The sequence below is a fragment of the Alosa sapidissima genome, chromosome 5, assembly GCF_018492685.1.
Source record: "Alosa sapidissima isolate fAloSap1 chromosome 5, fAloSap1.pri, whole genome shotgun sequence".
Taxonomy (NCBI): Eukaryota; Metazoa; Chordata; class Actinopteri; order Clupeiformes; family Clupeidae; genus Alosa; species Alosa sapidissima.
In genome coordinates, this window is record NC_055961.1 from 12,157,841 (window position 1) to 12,179,046 (window position 21,206).

Consider the following 21,206-nt stretch of genomic DNA (forward strand, 5'->3'; position numbering starts at 1 on the left):
AGACTGAAGATAGATCGTATGGAACTAAATTAACTTGTGCACCTTCACCTAAAGTATAATGAACAGGAAACAGTTCATAAATTGAGCATGAATAGTTGTCTTTAAATTGACATCATCTGTTAAAACAATTATACATGAGCAGTGAATATATTTATTCTGTATTCTTTGATTTTTTCAATTAAAATAATACAAAAGCGCAACAATGCGATTTGGTAAACTCAAGAATCATTAGTTAGGAGGCTTACCATATCTTTCTGCAGCAGGCACCAGTGACGCAAGCGTTGTCGGCCTGTTCGCTGTATTCGGCTCCACCCAAGTAGGCTGAAAACAACTTTGCAGTCAGCGCAGGTTGAGCATGGCGTCTGTGTCTCACTCATGAAAGTTTCGTAAACTTGCTCTGTCGATCCGAAGAAGTATGTAACAGAACTTTTAACTGTTCTACGTGTACCCAGTATTCAATAGTGGGCTTCGTCGATACCGAAGACATGGAAAAATACTCCGGCAAGCAAGTTTGAAAGCGTGCTTTGGTTAAATAGCTAGCTAGCTGGCCGGCTACCTATGCAGCTGGCTAGGTAGTCAAGGTGCTAACCTGTATCACATACGTACATTTTACGCCTATTTAGTCCAATATACGTATATATTTTTAGTTAAGACTTAATTTTATTAGTTGACGTCGTCATAGTTTGATTCTGATAGTTGCCGTTAGCTGTTTGGTTCAGTTGTTTGGACGCAAAACATGGCCCAGTCACCGGTAGCCGTGCAAGTCCCTGGAATGCAGGTAAGGTAGTGAAGGCCTCCGACTTGCTGTTATCAACACCAGCTCGACACATATTAAGCATAACATACAGTGCCTGTGGTATTTGTAATTATCACAATGACCTGAAACAGGAGAAGAAGCGTTGTGTACATGCTGACTTTTTCCGTGTAATGTACTTACTGGGGTGATTGTTGTTGGGTTAGTTCACTTTAACGTCAGTTACGATGGGTTTAGCGAGGATAACGTTAGCTGAAGTTACTATGCGCTCGTAAAAGTCAAGTCAAGTATGTTAACTTTGTGTACATGGTCCCACTGTCTGTTGTACAGCTGTTATAGAGATCTGGCAAGTCTCTGTGGTCCAAAGCCCCAAGATAGCATGGTTAACTCTTGGATCTATTTTTACACGTCCTATGGTTCCATTTCAGGATTCATGGGCTGCTCCTTATCATTTTACTGGCTCAGAAATAGACAGTCGAGCTATTCCTGGTCCAAACATAACACCCAAAGTTTCTGATAGACATCTGCATGTTTACGTGGGAACAGGCAGAGACCAAGCATTTTTGCTAGTTGTGGTCAGTGTAACTAACTATAAACACTCAACGCTATGTTGTCAGTAATGTGGTCAGCTTGTGAAACGCCCTGTGGTATCACAGGGTCGATTTAGCAAACAGTCCACTGTAGTCGGCATGGGAAGTTCCTAATGTGCTGTTGCAGGACCGATCCAGTCCTTTTCCTGACGTCACGGGCTAAGGTGCCGTCAGGCTGTTTAGGCTAAGTCCTTAAACGAGGGACTCAAAGCCATGTTTCTGCCGTGTCGGACGAAGATATGGATGTAATTATTGAAAATATGTTATTCTGAGTTCTGCTACTGCACACATAATGCGCTAATACAGTTTAAAACAGTTATCATATGGCATGGGAGTTCCTGCTCCTACCCTTGAATCTCGTTTGAGGAAAAGCATGACACGAAAATAACCAAGCCTTATTTTATCAGCACTGTACTTTGAAGTGGGCAAAGCCATATGGAGTTCAAGTCTGAGAACTCAAGAACGACGAGATGTGGGCCGTATTATGCCAAGCCAGTTCTTGTTGAGCATGTTGCTTTTCTCTCTTTCTCTTTAAAAAAAAAATCTTGTTTGTATAGTTTTCCCAGAGGTTATATCAACCAGAGGCTGGCACATCTTGGCTAATTTTCTACAACCCTTGAGGTCTGAGAGTAATGGTTAGCCTGTTCGCTTCATCTGGTCCAAAGTCTGAGTTTGTGTGACAAGTGCAGTACTGGCAGGTGTAATGGTATGGTAGGCTAGCGACTGACAGACTGAGGCACAGCCTACAGACACCTCTCTCTCTCTCTCTATCTCGCCCCACACAGTCAGGGTGTGGTCATGGAGGAAGTATTCTTTATACTCACTTCCTTTGATAACTTGGCTAACACCTGAGTCTAGCTCGCACCTAGTGTCAGCTGCCACAGTGAAACTGGAAACCCCTCTCTGACGTCTCTGTGTGTGTAAGTGACTAAGTGTTTGATCGATCACCAGTTCTGTGTCAACGTGTTGCCTACTGCAGTGCGCTATACCCATATGAGCAGACCATTGCTTCTCTGTTGACATGCTGAAGCAACACAACAAGAAAGAAAACAAAACAGGCTAGAGGGCTTGTGTCCACTGAAATTACACTTGTTGCGTCACGTTTATTAACAAATGTGTTGATTGACTGGCCGGCAAGACAAATTTACAAGCTTCATTGCTCCCCCTTCCCCCTTTTTTTGTTTATCAGAAGAACAAGCTTCTGCATGATCAGTGAAGCAGGATGCAGCCAGTCATTGCCACAGAAAAAATTATTCAAGCCTTGGCTCGCTCGGGGGAAGTTTTAACAGACTTTTAGCCATTGCCACTTACCAGCATTGGCTGGCATTTCACCACAACATCCGTATGCCCTGCTGTGCATTGCTCGTTGGCAACAGAAAAAGGCCTTCAATGTAGCCTCTTAAAGTGTCATTACTTACAGTTGATCTGAAGACTGGCTAATTATTTGTGTGGTCAGCGCTAAGGCTTCAGTATGGCTAGTGAACAGCAGTCGAGCTCTGATCCCAGGTCTGCGTTGACAAGATGGTAACCACAGCAGCTGGAGGGAGTGGCAGGCCAGTGAGCTGGTTCCTTGTTGTTGTGGTGATATGATAACAGGGCACCAGGTGGCTGCCTGGTAACAGTGGGCCTGTGAGGGTAGCCAGGTGTTGGAATGAGAGGAGGAGTGGGGGTTGGGATTGGTAGTCGAACTTCATCATGGCCTGGGCTAGAATTCCTTCCAAATAAAAGGACAGAATGTCTTTGCTTTCTAGTTCTTTAGGCACTGAATGTTGACACTGAAGGCTTATTTGAAGCCACACTGTTTGCTGTGTTGTCTGTGTTATACTTAGATTTTGGAAAACCATTTTTTCCCTGTGCATGCCTTCTAGTAAGAAGCCAGGCATTTGATTAGCTGTGTTATGATGAACATTTAGCAACAATGACGGCTTTGTGCAAGGAGGTCTTTTAATAATTAGCAGAGTGTTTAGGAAATTCTCTGCAGCGGTCCTCAGTTATGGTCGGTTACATGTCCTTCACACCTGCTGTAACCTGCCTGCAAAGAGATAAGCATTGAACACACACACACACACACACACACACACACACTCTTGTTCAAACACAATGGCCTTCTTTCTCTGTTGCCAACACAACAAAAGAGCTGCACATTGCCCACATGTAATACAATCTATTATTATTATTATTATTATTATTATTATTATTATTATGTTTTTTATTATCTTAGTATGCCAAAAGCCAATTATCTGCCATACTGTATATCCTGCACCTGTTAGATATAAATAGTTGATCTATACCAGTGTCTCCCGCTCTGAGCCTTCCCATAATCCCCCTCTTCCCTTTCACAGAACAGCCGGGTCGACCCCGAGGAGCTGTTCACCAAGCTGGAGCGCATCGGGAAGGGCTCCTTCGGTGAGGTGTTCAAGGGCATCGACCACCGCACCCAGAACGTGGTGGCCATCAAGACCATTGACCTGGAGGAGGCCGAGGACGAGATCGAGGACATCCAGCAGGAGATCACTGTACTCAGTCAGTGCGACAGCCCGCACGTCACCAAGTACTACGGCTCCTACCTGAAGGTACAGTGCTGCATTGGAGTTGGAAGACCCACTTCAACTTCAACTTCCTGTGGCTTTTTAATGTTGTTGTAATCCCCATGTCAGTAGAGGGACCACCCCAACTACCTGAACTCTGATCAGGGAGTTTTGCTATCGACCACTTTATTAGATACAACTGTTCTACAGCTCATAAATGCAGAAATCTAATCAGCCAATAAAATGGCAGGCTGCAATTGAGACTACAATTTGTGCGGCTCACCGATATCTGCTACAACTAACCTTAGGATGGTGGGGTCAGAATTTGTACATCCTGCCTTGTATCAACGGTTCAGGATGTTGATGATGTGGGCGATCTTTTGGCACACTTTGGGCCTCTTCATACTAATTGAGTATTGTTGCTGACCACGTGCATCCCTTTATGACCACAGTGTACCCATTTTCTGATGGCTGCTTCCAGCAGGATAACGCGCCATATCACAAAGCTTGAATCATCTGAAACTGGTCTCTTGGACATGACAATGAGTTCACTGTACTCAAATGGCCTCATATTCGCAAAAACATAGGTGAACGCTTGCAAACAGGTTTCTGTTTGCGTTGAGTTTTTGACGAGCGTTTGCGAACACTCGGAGGTAGTTCTCCGCGAACATACAGTGGAGCTGGACGTGGGGAGAAATGTTAGTTACAATGGAATGTTTACACCAAATCATTCAAATGTAACTGTCCAGAGAAAACCTAGCTACAAACGTTCGCCACTGTTCGCCAAATTTGAACGCACCTCAGGTCTCATCCAATAGAGATTCCCAATCCTTTGGGATGTGGTGAAACAGATTTTTTGTTATCATGTATGTGCAGCTGACGAGTCTGATGCATGATGCTGTAATGTGAATATATATCAAAATCTGAGGAATGTTCTCAGCATGTTGTTGAATATGCCATGAAGAATTAATGTCGTTCTGAAGGCAACAGGGGGTCCAACTCGGTTTACCTAATGTGGCCTTTGAGTGTATTTGAAGCCCTTTAGAACAGGCTTGTCTTGAGAGATTGGGAGGCATTATGCAAATGTTATGTTATGCTTAAAGAGAGACTTAAAGTGACCCTTTAAAAAAAAAAAAAAAAAAACGACAAATAAACGCATGTGTCATTCTCACCAGCCATTCAAGATGTGCATTATGCAGTTCTGTGTTTTGGGTAGGAACACACTGCAAAAAATGCAGCCCGACACTTCTGACTATATCGCCGAAAGCCGCCTATTAGAATGTTAGCAAGCTTCTAGCAGTGCCAGTAAGCCTCTGGGTGGTGGTTGCAAGGTTTTGAATGTCTTTTCGGTAGCTAGCTTTAGACCAAAACTCCATAGTGCTGCTAAAGGGTAGTTCAAAAGATGTCCCGTTGCATCTCCTCCAGCATAATCCAGACATTATTAGTAGAGGTGGCTCTTTTGCCGCGTCCTTCTGCTATGTCACTATACCAGTATTTCCAGAAGGGCGCAGGGATGTGACTAACCCTGGTGAATTCTGCCAGGGCCCTGACAAGTGTGCTGTTTGCACTGGCAGTCCGGTTCAGCCACTTCTGTGCTGCCCGTGAAGGCCTTTGCTAGCCCCTGCTGCGGCTGTTGCTGCTGCTGCTGCTAATTCCTCCCAGCCTTTAGTGTGAGGATCTCATAGGAGTGTTTGATTTTAAAGACCGAGCGTCCTTGTCCACTGTGCGATTCCCACACCCCTCCTGACCCCACAATAAGTTCCTTTTTAAAAGCAAATGTCTATATAGAAATGTCTCTTTGCACTTAGATGCAAATCAGTAGGCAGACTTGTTTCTTTTAAAGGAACCGTATGTAAGATTGTGGTCAAAACTGATACTACAATCACTTTCAAATTACTGTAGAGCGGTGTATCCCCTGCCCCTCCCCCCTGACTGGCAGAGCTGGCATGCCGAAACACTATTGACTTTGTGATTAGTAGATATGTGGAGGGTGGCGCATCAGGCCAAAACACAATGTGACAACTTCAACATCAGTTGAGGGCTGCAACTTCACTTTTTAAATGACAATATCCTGGCCGGACTACTGTTGACAGTGATATATTTATGAAGTATTTTGACAGTGACAGTGATATATATAGTGAAGTATTTTAAATGAACATGATTTCTTAATGTCTAGTGACATATCAGGGCCATTTTATGATTAATTGAAATACATTTCTTACATACGGTTCCTTTAAATGAATCATTTTCAGCTTTCTGAAGAGTAACCTTCTGTCCATCTGCCTTCACAGGGTAGCAAACTATGGATTATCATGGAGTATCTGGGTGGTGGATCAGCGCTAGACCTGGTAAGAGCCGGTGTGAAAACCATCTGTGTGTGTGTGTAAGAGAGAGTGTGTGCTCAGCTCATTAATGTTTCATTTATCAGTCTATCTGTGGCAGTCTTAACATTTAGGCCTAAAGAGATAATTAGGCTAATAGAACCGCTTAGATATCGCCTCATACATTACACCAGCCCAGGTCTCTGGTGGTCAGCTCAATTGGAGAAACTGTTGGGTGAAAAATTAAACCATTAGTTGTTTGAGGAATGGTTGTAGGAACCCAGTTTTCAACACAATTCTCAGCCATTCTTTAAATGTAGCAATTGAGGTCAAATGTAAGATCCACACTACACCAATTTCAAAGCCATGTTGTTCCTAGGTGGACATCCGTCCTTATCCTAAAGGTTAGATAAAGGAAGACTTCCTCAGACATAAGCACAGCTGTTTAACATCTGATGTGTCAGGTGCTTAGTGAAGTGTTGGCATCTGACAGAATGGAATATGCGACCACACACTGAAATATACTTTAGATACAGTAAAACCACAACTAATATATTTTCACTTCATGTGGACAGAAAATGTGTAATTCTGCAGTGTTTGAGTCTGAGGTTGTTTGCTCAATGATATGTTAACAGGTTAAGTGGGTTAGCTATCAGGAAAGGCAAACTAAAACTAAAACCACTACTGTTTACAGTGTGCTACATCCAGAGGTTATATGGAAGGCATGAAGATCATACATGATACTGTTGTGGTTTCCTGTTGCACCATAGTGCTTTCACTATAGTTGATGTGTTGCTGCAAATGCTCTTTTTTGGGGGAGGCAAGCACATACAGATATAAGTCTCTCCTCTACAGGAACCTCTTCCCATGGTAAATGCTGTATGTATGTGTGTGTGTGTGTGTGTGTGTGTGTGTTTGTTTGTGTTTGTGTTTGCAGCTGCGAGCAGGTCCTTTTGATGAGATCCAAATAGCCACCATGTTAAAGGAAGTTCTCAAAGGCTTGGACTACCTACACTCAGAGAAGAAGATCCATAGAGACATCAAAGGTGTGTGTGTACGTGTGTGTGTACGACAGGTGTGTGTACGTGTGTGTACGCTTCATGCTGTAATAGTCTGCGTTTGTAAGTCTGAGTTTTGTATTTGATGCAATTTTGGAGCAGCCTTGTGTTTTTGAGCTGTCATGTGGCGGTTGGTGTGGCAGACGTTTGTGCTTCACTAAGCTGTGCTTGTTTTTACGATTCCCGTCATATACATTTCATCTTCACGTCTTTAGCTACAAACTGCAGGGCCACCCAAATTTGAGTGCTGTTGTATTTATGGTGCCTCGCAGTGTATGAGACTTATCCCTCACTGGCACTGTAAATAAACCGGATGGTGTAGGGCCAGCGCATGTTTTTGTCTGTCATCATTACAGTAGTTTCGTCTAATAATTGTCCTCACCCATGGCACCACCCTACTAGATAAAAACACAATGGAGTCCATATGACTCAGTGAGTAGTGAGGCAGGAGCAGTCCAGGCAGTTGGTCTGTTCCAACGTGTGAAATGACTTGTTGTCATATTGAGCAGTCATTTTGTTCATTTCATCCATTATAAGGATTTATCCCTTTCCTTTTGTCACCATGTGTAATCGATCACAGTGAATAGCCTGCATTCATATATTTGTTAAAAAAAAAACCCAAACAAATTAAAATGATTTAGCATTTATTTAATAATTTCAATAATTTTGTCATTTAAACTATTTAGTTGAAATTAAGACTTAACAATTTACTGGGGTCAGTTTGACAGCCTACTTGGTATGTCGCACCCTGTAGCTTCCTGTTTCTGTATGACTGAATGCATGCTCCCTGTCTTTTGTTAGACTAGGCTACTGGCTGTGCAAACAGCCTTACATTGTGCCTCATTACTTGCGCACAAAGTAATGCTCATACTTGGGGTATTTTTGGCCAAATACAGCAGTTGACTCTAAGCTGTCTAATAGCATAGGCTATGTTGTTACACTAAGCTGTTTGGTTGTTTAAAAAGCTTCTTTCACCTAGCTCCTTAATTAGTACAATAACATTGCCGTGACATTCTTTCAGCATTGTTATTCGCCTGACTTGTTTTTTGTGCAATAGAATTAACTTGGTTGCCTACATTGAATTTTTTTTTCTGGATGGCCATGGTTGTTACGGGCTGATTGTCTGGATAAAATTAATCAGGATACATTCACATCATGGGAATAAAACTGCCCTGCACACAGAAAGTCACACTCACAGCATCAGTAATTGTAATCAGTAACGGTAATTTGCAGTATCCAGGATGTTTTGGCTGTTACCACTGCCACCAGAGAGGCCCATGTTTGGGTAGGTTTTCATGTTTACCATGGCTGCAGCATAAATGAAGATTTGTGTGTGTGTGATTTTGTTCCAGCGGCCAATGTCCTGCTGTCCGAGTCTGGCGAGGTGAAACTGGCTGATTTCGGGGTGGCAGGGCAGCTGACAGACACTCAGATCAAGCGCGAGACGTTTGTGGGCACCCCGTTTTGGATGGCTCCTGAGGTCATCCAGCAGTCTGCCTATGATTCAAAGGTAAGCATGTCATTTTTAATCTTACTGGGGCAGTGAACAAGGAGTGACTGGTTCACCTAAGGTCAGGTGTTCATATGACTGTCTGCTACTGAGACATTGACGGGGATTAGATTATTGTTGTTTGTTTTGGTTTGGTCTTTGCAAAAACTGGCAAACCAGATGCTTAATACGTTAAGAACCAAACCCTTTTTGGGTTCTCCCTGATCTTAAGGTGAAGCCTGCTGACGGAAACTGTGACAGACTGTAGCAAATTCCAAGTGTGGTTAAGGGAGACGGCCAAGCTTTGCTCCTAAAATACCGTGGTATCCTCAAGCTATGCAAAGCAGATTCCTGTGAAAGCCTGTTTAATGCAAACATGACGCAGCAGACTTTGTGTAATGTGACTAAATAAGCAGTTAGTGTGATGCCATGTATCTCGCCTGTTACAGGTGATGCTAAGCTCCTGTCTACCACACCTGGTTATGCAGGGTGGCAGTCAGTGGCCCTTCCTTATTGTCTAGATGCCTTCTTTGACATACTACCTTACAATAGTGTATTGTCCTGTATTCCATCAAGTTTATATATTCTGCTCACACTCTAGATAGGATCTTTCACCTATACGCATTGTCATTGACTGCATTATGAATAACAGACTCCTGTTATTTGTTGTGATGTTTTATGTTATGTTAAACAGTACCCTCCAGAATTATTGGCCTCTGCTAAAGTTGACTAAAACCGGTATAAAAAATAATCTGTTGGTGATTTATTGTAATCTCACAATGAAAAAAATTAGGAAAAATACAACCTTGAAGGGAAGAGAATTTATTGTGAGAAAAAGGAAAATCTCATAAAGAAATAAATATTTTTAACTAAAACACGTTGCTCACAATTATTGGCACCCCTGAAAAATCTTATAAACAAAACCTAACAGAAGCATTTTCCTATCTAATTTCAATTTATTTAAGTTAATCAGAGTGTGTCTGTGGACTTTCAGAAGTAGTTCATGAATTTCTTTTCCACTATGGTATGAATATAAAGTCACACAGAAACTAAATCCTTTAGCCATTTTTCATCAGAAAGACAAGAGAATACACTAAATTTAAAAACTTTAAAAGAAAGTGTGTTGACATTGGTAAGTCAGAGAATGTCTATGACAACTAGGTACTTTGTTGAAAATGCCTATATTTACAGTTGAAACAATTATTAAAAGGTTCTAATCATCTGGAAATGTGACAACTATGCTTGGACAAGGATCCATGGTTATCTTGCCCCCACGTACAGTATGGATGATGGTAAGATGGGCAAAGAAGTCCATAAGAACCACGGTTGGAGAGTTACAGACAAAGGTATCATTTTGGGGTCACCAAGTCCCCCAAAAAATCTTCAAAAGTGACCTCACTGCTAATAGATTATTTAGAGAGCATGCCAGGTAAAAGCCTGTCCAGTCATTTAATTACCAATGTAAACGGCAGGAGTTACTGAATGGTACAGTGACTTTGTCTGGAAGTGTGGTCTATTGTCAGATGAAATGAAAATTGCGCTCTTTGGCTAGAAACACTTTAGGTGTGTTTGGCATACATAGAAGAATGACTATACGGAAAAGAATCTCATACCTAATGAGAATTATGGTGGAGGGGCTGTGCTATTGTGGGGCTGTTTTTATTCCTAAAGGCCTTGAGAACCTAATTAAGGTGCATGGTTTCATGAACACCAAGAAAAACCTGAACATTTTCAAAGAATCTATCAATCTCTGCCAAGACACTAAAAGTTGGTTATGATTGGATCATTCATCAGTTCAATGAACCAAAACAAATGTCCAGATCAAAACACATGGTTTGCTGAATACAAAACCAAGCTTCAGACATTGCCATTTCAGTCCCCTGATCTAAACTCCATAGAAAAACAGTGGAGTGAGTCAAAGAGAATGCACAAGTGTAGACCTAGGAATCTGGACGATCTGGGGAGATTTTGTAAAATCCCTTGCTTTGTATTCTCCAACTTTATAGGGTGTCATAGGAGAATATTACAAGCTGTTTTATTGGCAAATGGAGGCTTAAGAAGGTATTACATGCAGGTGTGCCAATAATTGTGAGCAAAGTGAAATATTTATTTCTTTATGAGATTTTCCTTTTTCTCAAAATAAATTTGCTTCCCTTCAAAGTTGTATTTTTCCTACTTTTTTACATTGTGAGATTACAATAGATCACCAACAGATTGTGTTATACTGGTTTGAAGTCAACTTTAGCAAAGGTGGCAATATTTCTGGAGGGTACTGTATGTTATGTTGTGTTGTGTTAGGTGAATGCACTGTTCTGAGTGTAACCCCTTTGTCACCCCCCCCCCCCCCCGCCGCCTCCTCCCAGGCTGACATCTGGTCTCTGGGCATCACAGCCATCGAGCTGGCCAAGGGCGAGCCCCCCAACTCGGACATGCACCCCATGCGCGTCCTCTTCCACATTCCCAAGAACACCCCACCCACCCTCAACGGCGAGTTCTCCAAGACCTTCAAGGAGTTTGTGGACCTGTGTTTGAACAAAGACCCTGCATTTGTAAGTATGCAGCTATGAAGATTTCATTACTGGTGTAGATGATTAGCCACAAATCCTACAGTAATGTTTTTTGGTATGCGTTGATGCCTTGTGATTGATGCAAATCACAAGACCCCTTGGCTTAGCTCACAGTCTTTTCTGAGCTTTTTTCTATTGATGTAAAAAGACTCTAGAGTGGTGTGTCCATATGTGTGTCACTGTATGTGTGGGATACTGTAGGGCTAAGTATGCTGTGGTGTACCAGATTTGTAGGTTGAGTGTCTGTGTCTCTCTCTCTCTCTCTCTCTCTCTCTCTCTCTCTCGTCTGCAGAGACCCACTGCCAAAGAGCTCCTGAAGCACAAGTTCGTAGTGAAGAACGCCAAGAAGACGTCCTACCTCACGGAGCTGATTGACCGGCTGAAGCGCTGGAAGGCAGAAGGACACAGCGACGGAGACTCCAGCTCGGATTCCGACTCGTGAGTGCTTCCATCACAGGGCCCTAACACACGTGAGATGGGAGCTCAGGGTTTGACCTGGTGGTTAATCCCAGCAACTGCCTGTGCAAAAGCCATTTTATAGATCCAGATGCACATAAATATTTTAATCCGTAGTCTTTGTATCATATCCCATACTGCACATTTTTCTTCTATGAAGTTTCTGTATGTATATACATGCATACATACATACATACATACATACAGAATATATATATATATTATTTATTTATTATTTTTTTTTTTTTATTTATGAACTTTCTAAAATCTAGGGTGGGTTTAGAAAGCTTAGTCATACAGTAACAAGCATTACTACAATGGACCATTACTACGATGGCCCTGACGTTGCTACCAAGTGATTTATGGGGCACGTACACCATGGGACTGTGTTTACCACCAACCATCAAGCTTCACACTGAACTCACCTCATGGTCTCTGTCCATGTTACCAGGGAGTCCAGCAACAAGGAGAATGACTCCTCCCAGCCAGAATGGTCATTCACCACCGTCCGCAAGAAGAAACCGGACAAGAAAGTGACCAATGGGACAGTGAGCCGAGTTTTAGCTGAGGTAAAACAACTACTTATACACATGTACTTGATGTAACTAACCAGCGTTCATCATTACTCGGTAAGGTTGGGTTATTGTGTATTTAATTGTAACAATGTTTGTGTCTGCATGTATGTTTGGGTCTGTGTGCGTGTGCGTGTGCGTGTGTGTGTTTGTGTCTGCATGTATGTTTGGGTCTGTGTGTGTGTGTGTGTGTGCGCATGTGTGTGTGCGTGTGTGTGCGCGCGTGTGTGTGTGTGTGTGTGTGTGTGTGTGTGTGTGTGTGTGTGCGTGTGTGTCTGCGCATGTGGGTGCTACAGCTGAAGCTCCAGCACAGGCCAGGCGTGCTGGAGGAGCTGGAGAGGAGCCTGCAGGCTGCGGAGGACATGTGCCCAGGGCTCACAGACAAGATGGTCAACCACATCCTGGAGAGGGTGAAGAGGTGAGGGGCTGGACGCTCAGTGGCCTCTACTATAAAATGTGGATCATGAGTGAAGGGGCCATTCCAGAAGGGGGGTGTGTGGGTGGGTGGGTGGGGGGGGTGATCTTTTTGCTGTTCCCCAGCCCAAATAGCATGCTGACCCAAATATTACTCTTGATGTCTCTACAGGTAGCTCGCTAGACAGCAAATATCCTGATCTGTCTTTCTGTCTGTCTTACCCTGTAGGTTCTCTGTGAGTTAATGCAATGTGCAGATGGTTTTACTATACAGATACACTCGCTCACACACACACATAAATAAATACACACACTTAGATCTCATGATCACACACAGACACACACACACACAAATACACTTTGATCACACACAGGCCACATGGAGAACACACTCACTCACAAACACTCACTCTCCACTTGTGCACGTGCTGCACCCACGGTGAGGAGGCCGGAAGAGGATGCTGCAGTGTCTCCCTCCTGATCCTGCGCCCCGTCATATCAAAACCCCGTCTTCCCTCCGAGCTCTCATAGGAAAGGACACGGCTCACCACCATACTACCAAAAGGAATTCAGTTTTTCTCTCCCAAAGATATGCTTTTTTTGGACGTGTATTTATCTTTTCTCTTTTTCCTCTGTTGTTTAAGTCACTTGTTGACAAAAGATACTGGGAGTTAAGAGTCAGCTCTTAAGACCGTTTTAATTACATAAAATAGGGTTTAACAAGAATAGGGAATTATTTTCCAAGATGTCAGCATGTATAATGCTCTAATTACTATAACTTTTTATATTGTAGTGTTACAATAATATATTTTTTTCCCTGTAAATCATACGGAAGACATATCCTGTTTTATAGTTTAACTGAACTCATGGGATGCTTTTCCAGTACAGTACACATCACAGGAAAAGGTTTGCATAGCATAAGGAGCATCCAGTAGGTTTTTATTCCACAAATAGCTTATCTTTCTTTTTCTTTGGCCCTAATATATATTTAGGGCCACAGGTGTATATGTAAATTGAGAGAGATTAGTTATTGTCTGTTTGACTGTAGCAGCCCCCCCCCTTTACACACTGTTACTTGTAGCATTACACAACTGCTGTATGGGAGACATGCATATCGTCAGACAATATGGATGACATACCTCACAGACACACACACACACAAACAACACCACACACACAGACACACAAAGGCAAGCAATCCAACACTGAGAGGGGGCAAAATAATCAGTGATTTTTCATCAGATGTATTTCTTTTATTTTGTTTCTTTTATTTTTATTTTTCCTTTATATTGTCTCAAGATCATTGATAATAGATGTCTTAATAGAAGGGTGATATTTTGCTGTGCAAAAAGTGTTTAGGTTAATGTCTGAATTGAGTATTAGAAAATGCATAAATCTTAAGTCATTCACAGGCCTTGATGCCTGAATCTATCATGTAATAGAGCACGCTTAATTAATGCCTTGGTAAATAGAAATGTAGAACATAATCATAGGTTTGGTTACTGGTCAATCCAAAACTAATTACAGTACATTGAGTGCAAAGTTGCAGGTGATAACTTATTCAACAATATTTATGATAAGTATTTAATAGCTAAGGTAGTCTCACATGTATCCACAGTAAACCAACCAGAAAGACAGATCTTTGCAGACTTAAACACATCAGCTGGATGTGGACAGTGGGAGACTAGTGTAAATGTTTGTTTTAATTCTTAAAATTCTTTTTTTGTTTTCTGTTCTTTGTAATTGTGCAGAAGTGCATTGATGGAACTATGATGACTATGTTGCCTCCTCCTCTCACGCCATTGTCCCCCCCCCCTCTTTAGTTGTTTCTCTTCCCCCCCCTCTCTCTCTTTAGTGTCTCTTCTCTCTGGGAGTCATGGGGGATATACTGTACTTCTGAAGGAAATATGCACTGCGTACACTTTTTGCGGGTGGGGTTATTTTATACTTAAAAAAAAATCAGATTCCAGACATTCCCCCGCTCTTCGAGTAGATCTCGGGGGGAGTGTCCTTTGTCTGGCCAGTTGTGCGACGTTGTACAAGACACTGCAGTAAAGGAACCAAAAGGAGATTGGACACGCTTAAGCAGAAGTGCATATATAGCTCTAGTTTGGGGTATATAGTAAGTTTGGTACACAGGTTGTAGTTGTGTAGTTATAGTTTGGATGTGTTGGGGCAATGTTTTTATTTTTATTTTATGTATTTTTTTTTTAACATCAGAAGTCTTTCGAGAAGGGACTGTTCCGCCAAGCTCAAAAACTAAAGGGTGCCATCTGTGGTTGGGTGGTGATGGTGATGAGGAACTTGTTGGCAAGGAGAAAAAAAATGCCGACATTAACACCCCATAGTGCCTAAATATTTATCGTTCCACTCGATATATTTGTAATGGTCATTGTATCTTCAAAATGCTTTAACAGGCATCCGTAACGTTGCCAGAGTGGCTGGAGGGTTTGAGCAATCCGATGTTTGGTATAATATTTTTATATTTCTTTAGTACAACTCATTGATGCTGAAGTTTTGTACATTTTCTTTATCAGAGCTTTTATATAGTAAATATTAAATGAAATTGCTGCACAAGGATCTGGCAAAGCTGTATCAATAGGCTTTTTTTGTTTGGTTGTTTTTGCTTCAACTGTTACAAAGAGCTTTTTAGTTTGGTTTGAAAATAAAAATGTAAATTATGAAGTTGTCACACTTACCTCTCTTGTACTCTGCAGGTCTCCCATGTTCCATGTTTTTCACATCATTACACACTTGAAAAGCATTCCTATGACCAGTCCACTGAAATCATTGATTTGGGATTTGGCCACAATATGCTTAATGCAAAAATTATAGTTCACATATGACTTTGTGCATAAATGATCAGAGAGATACTCTGAATCTGGTTTCTACAGTTACATTATGTTTTCTTCTTGGTGCACTGGCCCCTGGAAAAGACCTTTATTGGGGGAAAAACTGTTCTCTCCAAAGAACAATTTACACATTTTTATTTCATTATATAAAGATAATTTAATCATAACCGTTATAAAACAATGATATCTAGTGGAAATGTTCTGTTCTGAATAACCTTTTTAAATTATTCATCTCCCAAGATAAAGAGCACATTGTAATATACACGTGAGACATTTTTCTCCTACTGTATAATTTAGTCCGAGTTTTTGTACACTGCACCAAAAATCAGCTCTCTAAATTAGTCTTTTTGAAACTAATCTTTTATATCTATTTGCACAAGCACTTGTTATCCCTGCTGGATAACCTGCAGAAGCCTTGACTTCAATCAGACAAATGTTATTCCCAACGAGTTCATATTCCTACAGACAAACTACACACTTACCAATTCAGACATGTACAATTAATGAACAAATACAATATTTACTGAGGTTTCTGAGTAGCAAAATCAAGATAACCCAGTGCAATGCAAATAGCATCTGAACTTAACATCTCCGTGTTCTCAGAAAGGAGCATCTAACAGATCACAGCCCAGGAACACCGGCCATGACCTGGCCCGAGAGTTGTCTGAGGTGACCAGTATCCAGTCGAACAAAACCAGTGTCTTAGGGTTTTCATCACAAAAACTCATTTTCACGCTGATCTGGCTGTGCTCGAGTACTCTTGAGCCTTGCTCCAACAGGAGACATCTCAGACCTGCCCGTCAAGCTTTCTGTTTGGCCCCTGCCCCTGCCCCCTCTGCTTCCCTCACCCTGGCCGAATGCTCCTCCTCCTCGTCCAGCTGCAGGCTGCCTGAGGAGATGCGCATGCGTGCCAACGGTCCCGCCGGGGCCAGAGCCGCCAGTGCCGGGCAGTAGAACGGGCACATCACCTCCGAGTCCGAGTCGCTGAGGCTAAGCTCAGCGTGGCTGCCACCGCCACCTCTACCTCCAGCTCCCAGCAAGCACACGGAAGCGGGACGCTCAGGGCCTGAGGACGAGCGCAGGGGCAGGTGGGTGGGCCGCACGGGGCCCTGCCGGCGGGACAGGTGCGGGTAGTGGCCCAGGGGCCGGAACTCGGCGGCCGGCGCGGGCTGGCGCAGGAGCTTCATGTCAGACTGGCTCCAGGACCGCCGCGGCAGGCCCGACTGGTAGCTGGAGTCATCGCTGAAGTGGCCCAGCTCCTCGCGGGGGAACTCAAGACGTCCGCCACCTCCGCCGCTTCTGCTGCCGCTGCCGGCGCGTCCACGTCCGCGTTCACGTCCCCCGCCGGGACTGCCGCCGCAGCCGGTCACCGCAAACAGCCCCGATGGCAAGCCGAAAGCTGGGGCGAGCTGTCGCCTGGCGGGGGAGAGCGTGCCGGCGTTGGAGAAACTGGAGGAGCGGATGACGTCGTCGGTGGCGGCTATCAGGGAGTGCGCAGGTGCCGGCGGGTGGAGATGATGGTGGTGGTGATGGTGGTGATGGTGGACGTGGTGGCAGGAGCTAGGGGGCAGAGGCAGCACGCAGGGCACGTGCTCCAGACAGAAGGCCGCCTGGGCGGCCAGGGGCAGGGGTAGGACGGGCAGCATCGGGGGCAGCCCCAGGCAGGCGTGGGGGTGGCTGTGGGGGTTGGGGTAGAGCAGCACCAGCTGCTGCGTGTTGCCCAGTAGACGGCCCCTTTGAGGGACCCCGCCATCAGGGCCCCAGCCTCGGTGGTGGTGGCGGCCCAGGCACTCCTGCCCCTGCCAGCGCAGTGGGAACGTGGCCATGCCAGGGAGCATGCCCATGCCAGGGAGCAGGGCGGCAGATGCCGACGCGGCCGTGGACGCAGACGTGCTCTCGACGCCGGAGAAGGAGGACGAGCGGGACTGGGCGAAGAGGGAGGGGTCAGCAGTCCGGGTCGGGGGACGGTCCAGGTCTGCGGAGAGCAGGACCTCCGTGGCGGACTGGCTCCGCATGGCGCTCTGGGCGCAGCCCGCGTGGGGGAAGCCACAGGACTGCTCATACACCTGCAGGACAGAGAGAGGTACACTCATTCACCCACAATGCAATTCTGCCAGGAAAACAGAGACTGCACAGCTAGGGCATCACACTGAGTAATGTTCTAGTTAGAATGTTTTTTTAGTTGAACACATCTGGAATCATGCATTATGACATCCAAAGTTTTTTTTTTTAAATATTTCAAATCCCCTCATCGTGCTGAGAAAATATGCTCTGTCCAGGTATTTTCAATTACATTTTTTATATTTTAATAACCATGATCTGTCTGTATAAAGCAAAAAATATGAAATATTATTTATGCGGCTCATAATGTAAACCACTACATATGCTATAACGTGTACTGCAGTGACTCAAAACACATGTATCTTGGTAACCTACTGTATGATGACATTCACAGTCTACCCACGTCACTCTTGCCTAATGCATTACAAAGACTTCAAAGAGGAAGTGGACTCTGGGAAGCGTTACCCAACGCTGCTTTTAAGCCACCATTTCACGAGCATCCATGGGCAAATGGACCTGGTGATGCAGCCTTGTGGAGACCACAAGCACATATGACAGCGTGTGTCAATGTTAAGTGACTTTGCCGTTTAGTCATATTCCATTTAAAACCGCTGGAGAACTGGTTCCTGTTTTAAAAGGCTTGCTGCTTGACAGGCCGCAGAGGGGTTTATGGGAGGGAGTGATCATTAAAAGCACAACCTCGGTCTAATCTGCCCGCCGAACGCAGGCTGAGCGATAGCGGCGCCTCGTAACGCCTCACTAAAGTCTTTAACAAGAGTAGACTCTGTTAGCAGAGTGGACACAGTGCAGTCGAGGAGTGGCTGTGTGTGTGTGTGTGTGTGTGTGTGTGTGTGTTTGTGTGTGTGTGTTTGTTTATGTGTTTCTGCATGTGTGTGTGTGTGTGTGTGGAGAGGGGGGGGGCGTGTACATGGTAAATGTTTGTGTTGGTGTCGAAAGCTTGTGACAATAAATAACCCCGTTGGCAGTGGAGTGCGACGCGCGAAGGCCAATTAGGAGAATGGAGGTGATGCAGAGAGTGATGGACCAGGCGGGGCTGTGCTGGGCAAGCGAAAGAGGCACATAGAGGAGGAACAGCGGACTGAAGGGGAGAGAGAGATAAAGAAAGAGAGAGAGAGAGAGAGAGAGAGAGGCTGTTTCACAGATTGAATTTGCCATGTCGCATTGGTGGAGGGAGCATCAAATCGAGTTTCTGGCCCCTGGCCAAAGGTGTGGCTGTGTAGTCATATTGTGGATTAGTTCCTGGAAAAATCCGGGGAAGGATGGCACCAGCTGTTTGAAAATATGACCAGCCTTCGCAAAAAGCCCCTCGCTTTTGTTTACCTGACATTCTGCAGATGGACGAAATTTCATTAAAAATCATATGGCTGCGAAATTACTGGTAAAGCCCCTTTTACCATATTTTGTCCATTTCTCAGCCTGGGGTCTGTTGATTTCTATACCAAGAAGTACTGTGTGTCATCACACTGATATACCAAACTGAAGTTGGAGAGGATACCTGTTTGGAGACGTCTGTGAGGAGATCAGGGGAGGATCTGCATTGCCGGGTGTCATAGTGCACCTTACAGTACTTCCTGTATGGTGAAAACACAGCTCAGGAAGCACAAAGCACAATGCACAGCAATGCACATCAGTTAAATCAGCACATCAGTTTAAAAAAAGGTTTAAAAATCACTGTTTGATTCCCCATCCCACACACACACACACACACACACACACACACACCTCTCAAAAGGAAGGTTTTTCCTCTCCCCTCTCTTTACACAGTCCAGCAGCTGTCTCTGGGTCCGACCACTGAGGAGCAACAACAGGACTTCAGATTGGACACAACTGGCATCACAGTTGACTGATAACCGGAGGGCACTGCAGGCTGCACAACTGCTTAGTGCTTACTCTAAAATATTGTTTCATTACATTAGTCGTGCACTTCCAATGCATTTGCTAACAGACTGCCCTTAAACTGACATACCTGACATTGAAATACCTCAATATTGCAGACAGTTATCATGTTTTTTTTAAGAGAACCATAAACTGTTTCCCATAAACCATAAACTTTAAGAGGTACCGGTATGTTTAAAACATATTGTTTACTTCAAAGTAGCGCTGAAGATGTATAGATGAGAAAAAGTCAAGGAGTGACATTTACACCAACGGAAAAAAACTCTAGACAGGTCATGCACATGCGTATCTGAATATGACACAGTTTTATTATTATATTAGACATGGCCTGCAGTCCTGACCTGTATCTGAAACAGGAGCCCTTGCTGTAGATGAGAGACTTGTGCCTTGTCTTGGGCTCCTCAGACAGACGGAAGAAAGCATGGCACTCCACACACATCTTCCAGAAGGCCTTACACACGTCACGACTGGCCATCGCAAACTCTAGGGTGTCCTTATGGGAAGGCTGCAGGTCACATGGGCATTGCATGCACGCACACACACACACACATATACACACACATGCACACACATACACACACACTCACACATACACGCACATAAAAAAAACTAATTCAGATCAAGGCTGTTCCCGTTATTGTTTCAACTGGAGCAGATAAATGCTATCCACATTACTGTTTAAATAATCCTATAAAATATCTAAATACTGTAACATGTTGAAACATTTTATCAATTGAGGCTGTACAAACATCACAAAAAATATACTTGCTTTAATGTACTCACCACTATTTTAGCATGAAGTTTGATCAGAAAGTGCTTCCTTTTGAAGCTCAGTTTGCGGATTTTGGCCCAGCTGAAGGTGTTTATTTTCCGGTTTCCCTGGAGACAGTTAAAAAAAGGTCACACTCACACCTCTGTGCCAGAAATACAGCTTGAATGGAGTCCGTGCCAAACACTAACTGGATTCAGTAATGGGATTTGTAGCCATTTCTACGTTCAGACTCACAGTGAGGTTAGACACACTCGAAGGAGAAGAAGAAGAAGAAGCAACACAGAAAGATTTCCTGACAGATCCCCTGCCTGATCCTCTTTACAAATAATGTGATTGTTCAAATTTCCAAAGTCATCATAAAGTTATCTAGGCACTTGTACACTGCCTAAACTTATGGTAGAGAATAACACAGCCCCCCTACCCACTCACCCACCCAGGGGTCCTGCTAATGAAATCTATGAATACCTGACATGTCATTTAAGAAGTTGACATGTTCATTTGCTGCCATATAAAGACCAGGTGGTGTTGGCCTTTATGGTGTGCGCCCCTTAAAGATATGTGCAATCAGTAATTAATTTGGCCCTTATGAATTACTGATTGCCCATATGAACCTGCCACAGTGCGTGCATAGGCACAGAGGCTGCATTCTCTTCCTCTGCTTGACGCTGCTTTAAATAGGCCTACTGTAGGTGTGACCTGAGGCGGACACCTGGAAAACTAGAACTCCGGAGTGCGTGACAGCCAGATTGATCTTGGTGCCCTCTCCATCGCTGGCGGCGTGGGGCCGAATGCCGTACATGTCCAGTTTGCGTGCCACCTCCAGCAGCTGGGCATCGGCCTCCGCTGGCGTCTGAC

General features: G+C 44.0%; 1 protein-coding gene across 5 annotated transcripts in view; it reads left to right on the forward strand.

The window, feature by feature from the left end:
- Window positions 1–306: 306 nt before the first annotated feature.
- The window catches only part of stk26 (serine/threonine protein kinase 26), a 32,160-nt gene continuing 11,260 nt past the window's right edge, over window positions 307–21,206 (forward strand). For 2 of the 5 annotated variants that reach the window (XR_006031664.1, XR_006031663.1), the window contains exons 1-10: window positions 308–778; window positions 3,687–3,917; window positions 6,164–6,220; window positions 7,131–7,239; window positions 8,604–8,761; window positions 11,104–11,289; window positions 11,600–11,745; window positions 12,215–12,332; window positions 12,632–12,753; window positions 12,979–13,045. Coding sequence is in view for 2 of the 5 variants with exons in the window: in XM_042091185.1 (XP_041947119.1) it covers window positions 737–778; window positions 3,687–3,917; window positions 6,164–6,220; window positions 7,131–7,239; window positions 8,604–8,761; window positions 11,104–11,289; window positions 11,600–11,745; window positions 12,215–12,332; window positions 12,632–12,753; window positions 12,979–12,985; window positions 16,205–16,555 (1,527 nt within the window). In the remaining 3 variants the exon portion in view is untranslated. Of the gene's footprint in view, window positions 779–3,686; window positions 3,918–6,163; window positions 6,221–7,130; window positions 7,240–8,603; window positions 8,762–11,103; window positions 11,290–11,599; window positions 11,746–12,214; window positions 12,333–12,631; window positions 12,754–12,978; window positions 13,046–13,080; window positions 15,435–16,204; window positions 16,570–21,206 lie in introns of those variants that run through there. The other 3 variants (XM_042091185.1, XR_006031662.1, XM_042091186.1) reach the window with 3 other exon arrangements.